The sequence below is a fragment of the Ipomoea triloba genome, chromosome 15, assembly GCF_003576645.1.
Source record: "Ipomoea triloba cultivar NCNSP0323 chromosome 15, ASM357664v1".
Taxonomy (NCBI): Eukaryota; Viridiplantae; Streptophyta; class Magnoliopsida; order Solanales; family Convolvulaceae; genus Ipomoea; species Ipomoea triloba.
This window is the reverse complement of record NC_044930.1, coordinates 4,696,403-4,708,018: the sequence shown is the minus strand read 5'-3', so window position 1 is coordinate 4,708,018 and position 11,616 is coordinate 4,696,403. Positions and strand designations below refer to the sequence as shown.

General features: G+C 34.1%; 3 protein-coding genes and 1 non-coding gene across 7 annotated transcripts in view; 1 reads left to right on the top strand and 3 right to left on the bottom strand.

The window, feature by feature from the left end:
• Positions 1 to 233: 233 nt before the first annotated feature.
• Positions 234 to 2,378, bottom strand: LOC116006134 (protein MOR1-like). Of its 4 annotated transcripts, none has more exons than XR_004095061.1 (4): positions 1,925 to 2,378; positions 1,214 to 1,296; positions 956 to 1,041; positions 234 to 779 (listed from the first exon to the last, which is right to left on the bottom strand). XR_004095061.1 is itself a non-coding variant. In XM_031246410.1 (2 exons), the coding sequence occupies exons 1-2, from the start codon at positions 1,305 to 1,307 to the stop codon at positions 911 to 913; spliced, it is 225 nt and encodes a 74-aa protein (XP_031102270.1). In that variant the 5' UTR covers positions 1,308 to 2,378; the 3' UTR covers positions 234 to 910. The 4 variants fall into 4 exon arrangements, 1 of the variants encoding a protein (XP_031102270.1); XR_004095060.1 differs by having other exon boundaries at positions 234 to 776; XR_004095059.1 differs by having other exon boundaries at positions 234 to 1,041.
• A 995-nt stretch (positions 2,379 to 3,373) lies between these two features.
• Positions 3,374 to 5,361, bottom strand: LOC116006133 (ferritin, chloroplastic-like). The gene is made up of 8 exons (XM_031246408.1): positions 4,994 to 5,361; positions 4,697 to 4,780; positions 4,522 to 4,582; positions 4,316 to 4,403; positions 4,143 to 4,204; positions 3,994 to 4,059; positions 3,847 to 3,910; positions 3,374 to 3,760 (listed from the first exon to the last, which is right to left on the bottom strand). The coding sequence occupies exons 1-8, from the start codon at positions 5,296 to 5,298 to the stop codon at positions 3,726 to 3,728; spliced, it is 765 nt and encodes a 254-aa protein (XP_031102268.1). The 5' UTR covers positions 5,299 to 5,361; the 3' UTR covers positions 3,374 to 3,725.
• A 4,695-nt stretch (positions 5,362 to 10,056) lies between these two features.
• On the top strand, positions 10,057 to 10,127 carry TRNAG-GCC. The gene has a single exon. It is a non-coding gene; the product is annotated as a tRNA-Gly (tRNA).
• A 109-nt stretch (positions 10,128 to 10,236) lies between these two features.
• Positions 10,237 to 11,616, bottom strand: part of LOC116007041 (uncharacterized protein At5g01610-like) — a 4,498-nt gene continuing 3,118 nt past the window's right edge. The window contains exons 2-3 of the mRNA XM_031247612.1: positions 10,970 to 11,024; positions 10,237 to 10,757 (exon numbers count right to left, since the gene is read on the bottom strand). Coding sequence (XP_031103472.1) covers positions 10,387 to 10,757; positions 10,970 to 11,024 — 426 coding nt within the window. The 3' untranslated portion in view covers positions 10,237 to 10,386. The remainder of the gene's footprint in view (positions 10,758 to 10,969; positions 11,025 to 11,616) is intronic.

Sequence of the window (11,616 nt, the reverse complement as noted above, 5' to 3'; positions counted from 1 at the left end):
ATAATAATAATAATAATAATAATAAACCCTAAACCCTAAATCTTAACCCTACACCCTAAACCCTAAATTCTAACCCTAAACCCTAACCCCTAAATCCTAACCCTAAACCCTAACCCCTAAACCCTAAACCCTAAACCCTAATAATCCCTAAAATCTTAACCCTAAACCCTAACCCCTAAATCCTAACCCTAAACCCTAACCCCTAAATCCTAAACCCTATAAAACTACTGATATTTTCCTATACATTCCAGCTTAACTATCAACAAATAATATAGTTTGACATTAATCAATTTAAGATGTACACTACACCACACCAATTCTATCTACCACAACACACCAATTCAAAATTTCTAATAACACTTTGGGTTAATGTGAAATTTCGAAAGTGATTAGTTTTTTTTTTTAAATCAGAAAGTGATTAGTTATTAACTAATCAATCATATTTATTTTCCTCTCTGAAAATGTGAAATTTGGGTTAATGGTTATAGTCTATACCCCTAGGAATAAGTTCATTAACTTATTATTACTAAGAAATAGTAATCAAAGCAAATTGCAATAAGATTTTTTTTTTTAAATGACCACTTAAAATGGCATATGCAGCAAGCAAAATATAAGATCCAAAAATTCTTATCAAGATAAATAATTATTATAAGCTCTAAAATACACAAACTTGCCAGTAAAACAGGCAGTAATAAGAACCGTGAGCTTGCTGAAAAATGGGTTCTTAGTCCCCCTAGCAAGATTTCCAATTGCTTGTATGGCTTCAACAGCTACAGCTACTTCAACAAAAAGTAAAAGACAAAGAAGCAGAATAAATATATGGCCATATGGGGCCTCAATACTTCACTAACACAAAAATAAGACAAAAGTATCAATACTAAAAAACAATTGTTAGTCAAGTAATAGATATTCAAAAGTTGCTAAAAAGCACAATGGATAGCAACAGAGAACCTACCACTCCTTCCCAAAACCCAGACTTCTCAAGGGGAGTCAAAATATCAACAGGATCTACAAGTTCATACTCATCTATCTCCTGTGGAACTGACAGAAAATTAAAGGGAGCAGTTCATCAGGTCCAGAAAAACTAATATTACACCAAGCCACCTGTATTAGCTTCAAGATTATTCTACTTGTGACCTAACAGCCTAAACTGAGATAGGTATTAAAATCAAAATTTTACAAAGAAACATAATTGAGCAAAGATGTTACATACTGTCTGCAGCTAATTCTTCAGAAGGGCCAGAGCCAGCTGTCTCAGGAACAGCATCCTGTTCAAGCACCCTGTCTTGCTCAGATCTGGCGAACATAAACCGAAAATTTATACAGGTTCACACACTTCACCTCTCCGCATAAGAAGAAGAAGAAGAAGAAAAGAAATGTGTTCATGAAAAAAAAAAAAAAAAAGATTATCAGATACAGAAATTATACCTTATCAGTTGCAGTGACATAAGAATAGAGAGCAAAAGATCAATGCTTAGCACATGCATTACATCTAACCCAAAATATAAATGTTGTTGTTAAGTCAATACAAGAAGATCATTTATCACCTGGACATGCATCTTTCCCAATTCAAGTATAGATATCAAACGTTTGTGTGGCTATTCTGACTATCTGTATATACAGAACAGGAAATTCCTTTGCTGAAAGAATAAATGTGGGAGACATCCCCAATTCTGCTTTGCAGTGAATATCAAGATGCAGGCTATGTATTCAGAACACCGATAACCTCAATAATCAAATGCCAAATTTCACAGTAAAAAATCACGGAGACCAAATTTACACTTAAGATAATTTTAGGACCAAATAATTTTCAAGAATAGTTTGAGACCCTACAAAATTAAAAATTACAATATTCCCAAAAGATCGGAGCACAAAGAACCAAGTACATATTTAAAGGCCAAGATTATGAAGGAGGGATTTTTACCTCGCACCAAAGACATGAGGAAGAACGACCGGCGACCTTTGAGACCTGCGGGATGCGATGGAGACGAGCCGACGGCGACCTCTACTGTACGATGAACGCCGGCCAGCGAAGATGGAGGCAGTCTAGGGCGACGGGATAGAGACGGGCCGGCGGCGACCTCTGTTGTACCAAGAACGCCGGGTTGTTCCCATGAATCGCATCAGTTCGGTTGATGATCGGAATACCGAGCCGGGTCATACTCAATCAGAGATCCACAGAATACTCACAATCTTGCTTTCCCCAGTCATACTTGATTCATCAAGTGCAAGAGAGTGTCCAGATATTCCGCCCCGCCGGAAAAACAAGATTCTGGGATAGGGAACAACCCAAACCCAACCCTGTCGGAAGAAGCAGGAAACCAAACCAGAAGGTTTGTACAAAGAAACGCCAGAAAACCCCTTCACAAACATCTTTAATTTCTAGTACAAAGTAATAAAGACAGAGATTTGTAGTTACTAATTAACAGGATATCTCTCTGCGGGGATGAAGGATGAGCTACAGATTGTTTGGGGGTCTCTGAGTTATATAGCGGGGAAGACGAAGGCAGTTGATGAGGCCTGAGGGTGGGATTCTTGTGCACCGTTGACAGATTGACACGTGGAATTGTTTAACAGGTAGGCGTGTGCCAGCCTCGTGCCCTCATCCAAAAGATTTTTTTTTTATTTTTTTTGAAAAATCTAAAAGATAAACTCTGTTGTTGTATAAAGTGATAAATTGTATGGAGCACTAAAAAAATCATTTTTTTTTATTTACTCTTTTCAAAGCATGTAACATTAACTATTGTAATGATTTACAATGAATTACTATATAAACCATATATTTTTCACATACACTCATAAAAGTATAGTGGTATCCATGGTTAATTGGTTAGTTAATACATGAGTTATGATGATAAATAATTACAATTAAGAATAATGTTATTTTCTCATTCTAAGTTTTATCTCCAAACGTAACTTATATTATATTTATTGATTGGTAACACAACTTACTTATATTATTGAACTACTAAAAAATTCAATCAGTTAGTTTCATGTTGTGATGAAAAATTAAGAGAAATTTTAGATGTGTGTGTGTGTGTATATATATATATATATTAAGTTATTCTCCTAATGTCAAAGATCTTGTGGTTCTCCTAATTTCAAGTGATATATATATAAATTTTAGATGTGTGTGTATATATATATATATATATATATATATTAAGTTATTCTCCTAATTTCAAGTAAGAGGTCACAGATTCAATCCAGTGGGGGCACGCTAACTTAATTAACAATTGCATGTTTATCAGTAAGTAAATAGATATGAACTCGTATACATTATGAAGTCAAATTATATGTATTGAATTAAGGTTGTCTGCAATATAAAGATTAATAGAAGATGTGATTATTGGAATTTGTAAGAGAGCATGACTTGAATATAAAGGAATTTTGAACTGATATTGTTATATGCAGAGCAAGCCCGTTACAAGTTGACAACTAGCCTAGCTACACTACAACAATTCATCCCACACTTTACTTGTCAGATAGGATGAATATTATTTACTGATGATGATGAAACAAAACAGCAAATTGAAGTTTTAAGATCAAAACACATTGCAAGTACAGCTTAAGCTATAGCTACTACTGATCTGATACTGATATAGTAACATAGATTATATTGCATCTTCAGACATCAACGTAACCACTTCATGCCCAGAAATCTAACTCTCGAAAGAAACATCCCAGACTAGACTTGTTGCACTTTAAGCCACACCATTGCCTTCTTAATGGAGGAGCATTTGATCAAAGTGCCAAACTCCTACAAGTTCACAAACAGATAATTTGATAAATATAGGGTCAATCATTTATGAGATAAGTAGCAGAAAAGTATAAAAGTTAGTTTACCATGTCCTTTTCCAACCCTTCTTAGCTGGGTAACATACTCTGAAATCTTCTTAATAGCTTCAACCTGGAAACAGAGTAAGACAAACAAATTAAATTGAAATCATTTGTAATTTTGTTCCTTTATGATTAACGAGCCACTTTGGATACCTGCTCCTCTAGAAACTCGCCCTCAATAAAATCTGTCATCTGAGGATCATTGTTTCGATCAGCCACCTGTAATGAATTTAGAACAATCACACCCAATTTCTTTAATCCATAACAGTCATTGGATGAAATTAGAGTATAATCCCACTCACAGCATGGAGGTTGAGGAGTTTCTCATTCACTAACTTCTCCAAGGACAGTGCTAGTTCCATAGCTGCCCACCAGAAAGCCACAAACAAAAGTCAATTTATGTTCATAACACATAACTAGAAAACATTATTATTACTCAAAAACCAACAATTTCAACTCATAGAAATGAACTTACCATACAATGCATCACCCTTCTCAACGTGTTCAAATTCCGAAATAGGTGAAAGAATAGAGTGCAGCTTCACTTTTCCACCTCGGATGTTCTGTTGATTGTGTTATCCATTAAATTAAAACCACAATTAGTTGATATCTTTAAGGAACCAACAGTTCATTTATTCTAACATGTGATGTATGGGGCACTAGATTAGACAATAACCTAACCTGATATTTCATTAGCTTTTCAGCATGTTCCCTTTCCTCTTCACTTGATTCCTTGAAAAACCTGCACCCCACAACATCACCTTATTACCACTAGATACAATCCAAGCTAAAGGATACACAGATCAGAAAAATGAAAGAACATCTGCAAATTAAAGTTTAAAGATTTGATAGTTACTTGGCCAGCCCTTTGAGGGCAACATTGTCTCTATCAAAGTATGCATACATGGAGTGGTATGCATAAGAGGCGCTGTATTCAACACTGCAAAATCAATTCAAACACCACAATTCAATTTAGTTCAATTCCTTGGGGCAACTAATTAATTTAACTCACTCTTAAATTCAAATCAAATAAGCCATAAGAGCATAAAAGATGGAACCAATTGATGCTGATACTGAAATGAAATTATACATGGAGAGTGAAAAGAATAAAATTACTGAAGAAAAAACACAAGAAGATAGGTAGAGAACTGACTTGATCTGCTCATTGATTGCGGCTTCGCACTCATCGCAGTACTTCTGGCGCGCAAGGGAGACCTGAGGGGTTATGGGCACCATAAAAGCATCATTCTTGACCTCCTGAAAAGGCTGAAACACAACCCCAGTGAGGGGAGCATCAGCGGTCTCAGAAACAGCCGAGATCGAAAACCCGACTTTCCGCCCCGCCGGAAAAGCAAGATTCGAGACAGGGGAGACGGAAGAACCCAAGCCCAACCCCGCCGGAAGCAGGGCACCAGAAGGTTTGCACAAAGAAACGCCAGAAAATCCCTTCACAAACATCTTTCTATTACAAAAACACAAAGATTTACAGTTACTAACAATGGAGATTAGGGATGAGCAGAGTGGGCAAAAATGGGTGAATTATATAGCGGGGAAGACGGAGGCGGTTGATGAGAGTGGGGTTTCTGTTCACCGATGAGGGAGTGACACGTGGAAATGATTAACAGGAAGGCGTGTGGCAGCCTCGTGCCCTGATCCAAAAGATATGTCGTGAATTGAGAAAAGTCCAGCATGCGTCGCTGTCATCCCGGAAGGGTATCATTCTTTTTAGGGTGGTTTCACACTACGTGGAACCTTGTTTTTGTCTTTGTCCTATGAGTAATCAGTGATGAGAGGAAAATGACTCAACCACGTACCTAATTATCATATTTTTATTCTTTATTGAGAATAATTACTTTTTTAAAAGACTATTTTATAATAATTGGATATTATTTCAGTTAATATATTCTGTTTTAATATGTATTACTTTTATATATATAATTTAAGTTTTTCAAATTTGTCAACTTATATCTTAGACGGTATGAAATCAGCTCGATAAAAGCAAGGTGCGATGGGTTGGTTGGTCTCCTCCTGAAGATGGATGGGGTCAAGCTGAACATGGATGGGTCCGGAATAAGGATTCGGGCTTGGCTAGTGTAGGAGATTTTATTAGAGACAATCAAGGTGTTGAAATTCGGGATTCATGTTTAATATTGGAGCCACTAATAGCTTCATGATAGAACTTTGGGTTTGAGATAAGGGTTTCGAGTGGTGAGCGAGAGAAGTTGGACTAAAGTGGTAGTCGAATTAGACTCTGAGGCAGTGGCTAAAACCATGGTGAGTGAAGTGGTAGCCAACCGAAGCTAGGACAACACATGGTTATATAATGCAAGAAGTTGATAGGTCAGATGGATATGGTGATCATCAAGCATGTCATGAGAGAAGAAAATAAATGTGCTGACAAGTTGGCCAACTTGGGTCAATCAGAGAATTGGGGCATGGAGATCCTTGATGACCCTCTACTCCTCTAGATACTTGGGAGCTCCTCCGGGCTTATGCGAGTGGCGCTCTTTCTCAAAAGGTCTCTTAATGGTACCTCGCGATGCCCCTCTAGCGCACTAAAAAAATGGAGAACTATATTGGATAAAATCAATAAAGTTGAGAATAAAATCATGTAAAGTTATTAGTTAAGAAATCACTAAATCAAAAAATATTATATGAAAAAATTAATCCTAAAATTTGTTACTGAGTTATTTTCATATGAAACCTATTTATATCGATAAATAATCAACATTAAGATGTGCATTATTTATCATAAATGTCTATCTCGATAACTCGCAATATCTAAATACATAGGCAGAAGGGTTAAATAGTTCATGATGCTGGATGAACAATCAGTTGTAGTACATAGGCCTATTTGACCATTCTGCCAAGTCTCAATCAAAGTTAATCATTGATTTATATCCATGTTTTATGTGCTGACTTTTTTATACATCGTGTTTTTAGATCGAGTTGTACTACATAATGTTTTGAACAAAAATACATCTATCGTTATAACTTCTAGAATCTTTTCCATTATTGTTACCATGCATATGCATACACTATATATTTCCTTATATTTTTCAATGGTAATATATGTAAACATTATATATTAGAGTAATCTAAAAACTAATAACTGTGAATAAAAGTTATACCCTTAATTTATGTTCATTTTTTTGTTATATTATTTTTTATACATTATGCTATAACAGTTGTACCATACAATATTTTGAACAAACATACTCATACCGTTATAACTTCTGTTATCTTTTCCATTATTATTACCATGCACATATATCCAACATATATTTTCTTATCTTCTTCTTCTTCTTCTTCTTCCTCTTCAATAATAATAATAATAATATACACATTATATATGGGAGGTTGTGGGTTCGAGCCTCAACGATATTGACTTTTTGTGCTTCAGTAGGTTGAAAAAGTAGTTATGAACGGATACTGCATTGTAATAGAGTCAGTAGTACTCAAAAAAATATACACATTATATATTGAAGTTATATGTTAGTTATTTTATAAAATATAAATATCAAATTTATAAAAATATTTTACATTATAATTATTATTATTTACAATAATATAAATATCTAAAATCTAAACAAATCTAAGATTTTAATATAAATGACTAATATTGGGTACTTATTTTTGCGCATCGTGCATATAAAATACTAGTATAATAAATAAATTTAAGTTTATTTAGATTTTAATTACTAATAATTTGTTAGTTATTTTCTAAAATATAAATATCATATTTATAAAAAATGGGTTACATTATTAATATTAATAATAATATTATTATTATTATACAATAATATAAATATCTAAACTCTAAATAAAAAACTTATATGAGTGAACCAATGTTATTATCCATGATTTATGTTTGTATTACTATCCATTGAGATCTAAATTGTGCTTCAAATATTGTATTATAATTTTTATCTTATAACATTAAACTTCCGTTTGTAATACAATTATTAATCATACCATAATTGTTATCCAAATTATCAACTATATATTGAAGGGAAAACTCAAATTAAGCTTCAAAAAACAATCCTTCCATACAATGAGGAATATAAGAAAGCCAAAAAGAAAGACCACTCTGAGAACTCTCTACTCTAGCAAGAGCATGAGCCAACTTGTTCACGGATCTACGGCTAAACTAAATGGATACTGATTCAATGTGTCTTTTAAAATCACGGATCGGAACTCCCTCATGACACAACTTGCATAAAGAAAAATCCGGTAACTCCTTATTGAGCCCCTTGCATACCAACTGACAATCTGAATGGATCATAATAACCTTCATCGGATCCCTCTCCATAGTCGTCCATGATAATGATTCTTTAATTGCAATCGCTTCCGCAAGGTGAGAATCATTCATACATCTTATAGGTCTATTTTTGGCTCCCAAAATCTCCCCATTAGTTGCTTCCACTATCACTCCAAAGAATGCCTGCTCAGTCTCCGGTATCACATATGCATCAATGTGGACTATCACTACATCTTCTGTTTCGTCAATGCTACTGAAAGATTGTCAAGATGAGCTCCCATAGCATGGGAGAAGGGATTGAAATATCTAACCATTCCTAGACCAGCTTCACTGCTATCCCATTTTCATTTCTAATTGTCAAGTTTTCTGCTTCCACACTGTCTCATTTATGTGTTTCCAAATACTCCAACAAAGTACAGTGCAATACCACGATATCTTACTTCCCTGTCATTCATTGTTAATATAATATGAAATTTACAACTATGATTTTCTTTTAAAAAAATAGATATTATTATTTAAAAAATATTTCAATATAACAAAAATATTAATACTGAGTATTAATATTGGATATTCAATTTTGTGCATCCCACATAGAAAATACTAATTACTACTTAAGATAAGAGTGAAAATAATCCATTGTGATTCTTGGTCAATATTTTTTTATATTAATAATTGAAGTGCCTAAATTAATGAGTTATTGATTACAACCAACCCTTCCTGCAAATACTTTAATGTGGACCAAGTCCCTTTGATCTGTATTTGTCTTGACTTGTTTAGCTGTCAGTGGCAGCTGGAACGCACTTTGATCTCAATTTCTTGGCAATTGTCAGTTTGTCACATTCGCGGTTACAAATTATCCCTCCGTGAACATTGATATTAGAAGTCTCAAACTACATAATGAAAATTTGATTTTTGTCATCAATATTAAAATTTAAATTTGATTTTTTGCGAATAAGAGTGTATAATTTTGTGTTGCGTCTTTAAATTATGTTGACTCAATTGAATTTTTCATAGACTTAGAAATAGGTTCATAAGTTCAAAATATAATCTGATTAAACTTAAATTTAAAAATAAAAATAAAAAGCTCATATTAGTTTGGATGAATATATTAATTTTAAAATAGTGTATACTAGTTTTGCGTGTCACATTAAAATTTGAATAATATAGCTTTGAAATTATGATCATATAATTGTAATGACCTGAGAAGGATAGTCGGATACAGTTCGGGAAAAAAAATTTAAATAAAATACGGGACAATATAAAGCACGCACAAACATAATATATATATCTCACTTTTAAGCTCTAATTAATATCATATCAAACATGAGATATCTTGTTAGTAATACACGAATATTTGATCGATTGTTCGATTACTACTTAATATATAGATGCATGTAACGACCACAAACTCAAGAATGTATCATCTTCAAACTAATTAAAGATGAATGGAGTATTGGATGAAGTATGATTCTTGTATTATAGTGTTGTAAAAATCGCGTTTAGACGCTAAGCGTCGGCCAGCTGTCTAACATATCACTATAACCAGTGCTCTAAGCAGTCGACTAGCTATTGTTTAAAAAAAAAAAACTATTTCATTCAAAACGACATCATTTTGAATGAAGTAACCACAAATTGTTTAAACTTTTAATGTTTTTTTAGTTTAATTTTTAATATTTTAGTATTAACTATTAAATATTAAATAGTTTATAATTATCAAGTCTTTAAAAAATTTTAAACAATTTTTTTTTAAAAAAAATACACAGACATCCGAGTAGCGCCTAGCGATTTTTTCAACCATGCTTGTATATAAAGGTCATATGTTTGACTTTTGCCAGCATCATCACCGTCAAGCATGCATCTTATGTCTTCCTAATACCTCTCATGGTTTGTGAACTATTACATATAAACATGATTTACACATACTTTAAACAACAGAAGAACTGCATAACAACAAAGCACCAGTGGTCTAGTGGTAGAATAGTACCCTGCCACGGTACAGACCCGGGTTCGATTCCCGGCTGGTGCAATTGTTATGTTTTCCACTTGATGCATTCTTTCCCGACGGGGAGCCATGATTCTTGAGTATGATTTGAGTCTGCTACAGATAGGAATTCAGAATTCTATAGCACACGGTCTACAAGAAGAAGAAAAGATATACGCCATTCATATTTCCATAATCATTTGAAATCGTAATTTCAAGAGTTGAAAATAAAGCATAGATAGACAGGGTAGCACAAATAGTGAGCCCTTACGAAGGCATTACACCATACATTCATTTCACCACTCTAAAACTTATCCACATTGACTGCACTTCTGTTAACCTCGTAAGCATCTCTGTTCCTGGTTTTCTTCATCCCAGCCGAGAAGTGGAGCTTCGATTTTTCAGAGGAAATGGCAGTCACTTTCACCCAAATCATCACCTTTGTTTTCATTCCCTCAATGTCAGCTAGCTTTCCTTTCTCAAGATATCCTGTCACGGTGGTAGCAAAGCGCAAAACAGATGAATCCTTGTAACCCACTTCGCAAATGGATGGTATGTAGACAGTGAGCTTTCTCGTCTCTTCATTAAACTCGTAATTCGTGGCATCACGAGGAAAAATACCGACAGGCAAATCATACTCCTTTAGCAGTTCTGTCAATGGTTTCTGCATCTTTCCTGCAAAGGAAACACTTTGGAGCATCACTAATATGCTAATGGAAAGTCATAACTCCTCAATATGGAGTAATATAAAAATTCCTTTTTATTTTATTTTATTTTTTTACAAGCTGTATGAAGACAGGATAAAATCAATGAAATTCATAGATATCAAAATAAAATGATAAATGAGAAATGAATATGAAAGCTAATTATTCAAAAAATGTACAAACCTTTAATTTTGTTAACCAACCATTTGGCTCCTCCTTCAATACTGGTTGACAGTGACTATGTAAACAACAGGGAAAAGAGTGAAATTCAAAATGATGAAAAGAAAAAATATAATCAGAAAAGGAAAACATTCTGTACACTAACATAGTAACATACTAAGATTCAATCAGACATCTTCAACTCTTCAAGTTTATAAGGAGCATAAATGGAAATACAGTGAAATATATGGAGTAAATTACCAAAATGATCCCTTGACTACATTTGATTTCACCAATTTGGTCCTCTTGTTTCAAATTTGTACAATTAAGTCATTTGACTATCAAATCTTTACCCATTTCGATCCTCTGATGCCTGGGACAGCATATTTTGAGAGATATAATTGGAACACCACTATTTGGCACGGCATCCTCCTCTGTTATACAACCCCATTATTGGAACACCTCTATTTGGTCCAGAATTCCTCCATTGTTATACAACCCAAATGTTCTATTCAGAACACTGGTGTTATCAGACTTGCGCTCATTGCCAAACGTCAAAGTTATTCTGTTGAATATCTTCAATTCTTTCAATCCAGAAACAATTACAGCACTAAATTCTGGGGAAGCCATAGGCAATACCCCCCCCCCCCCCCCCCCCCCCCCAACCCGCC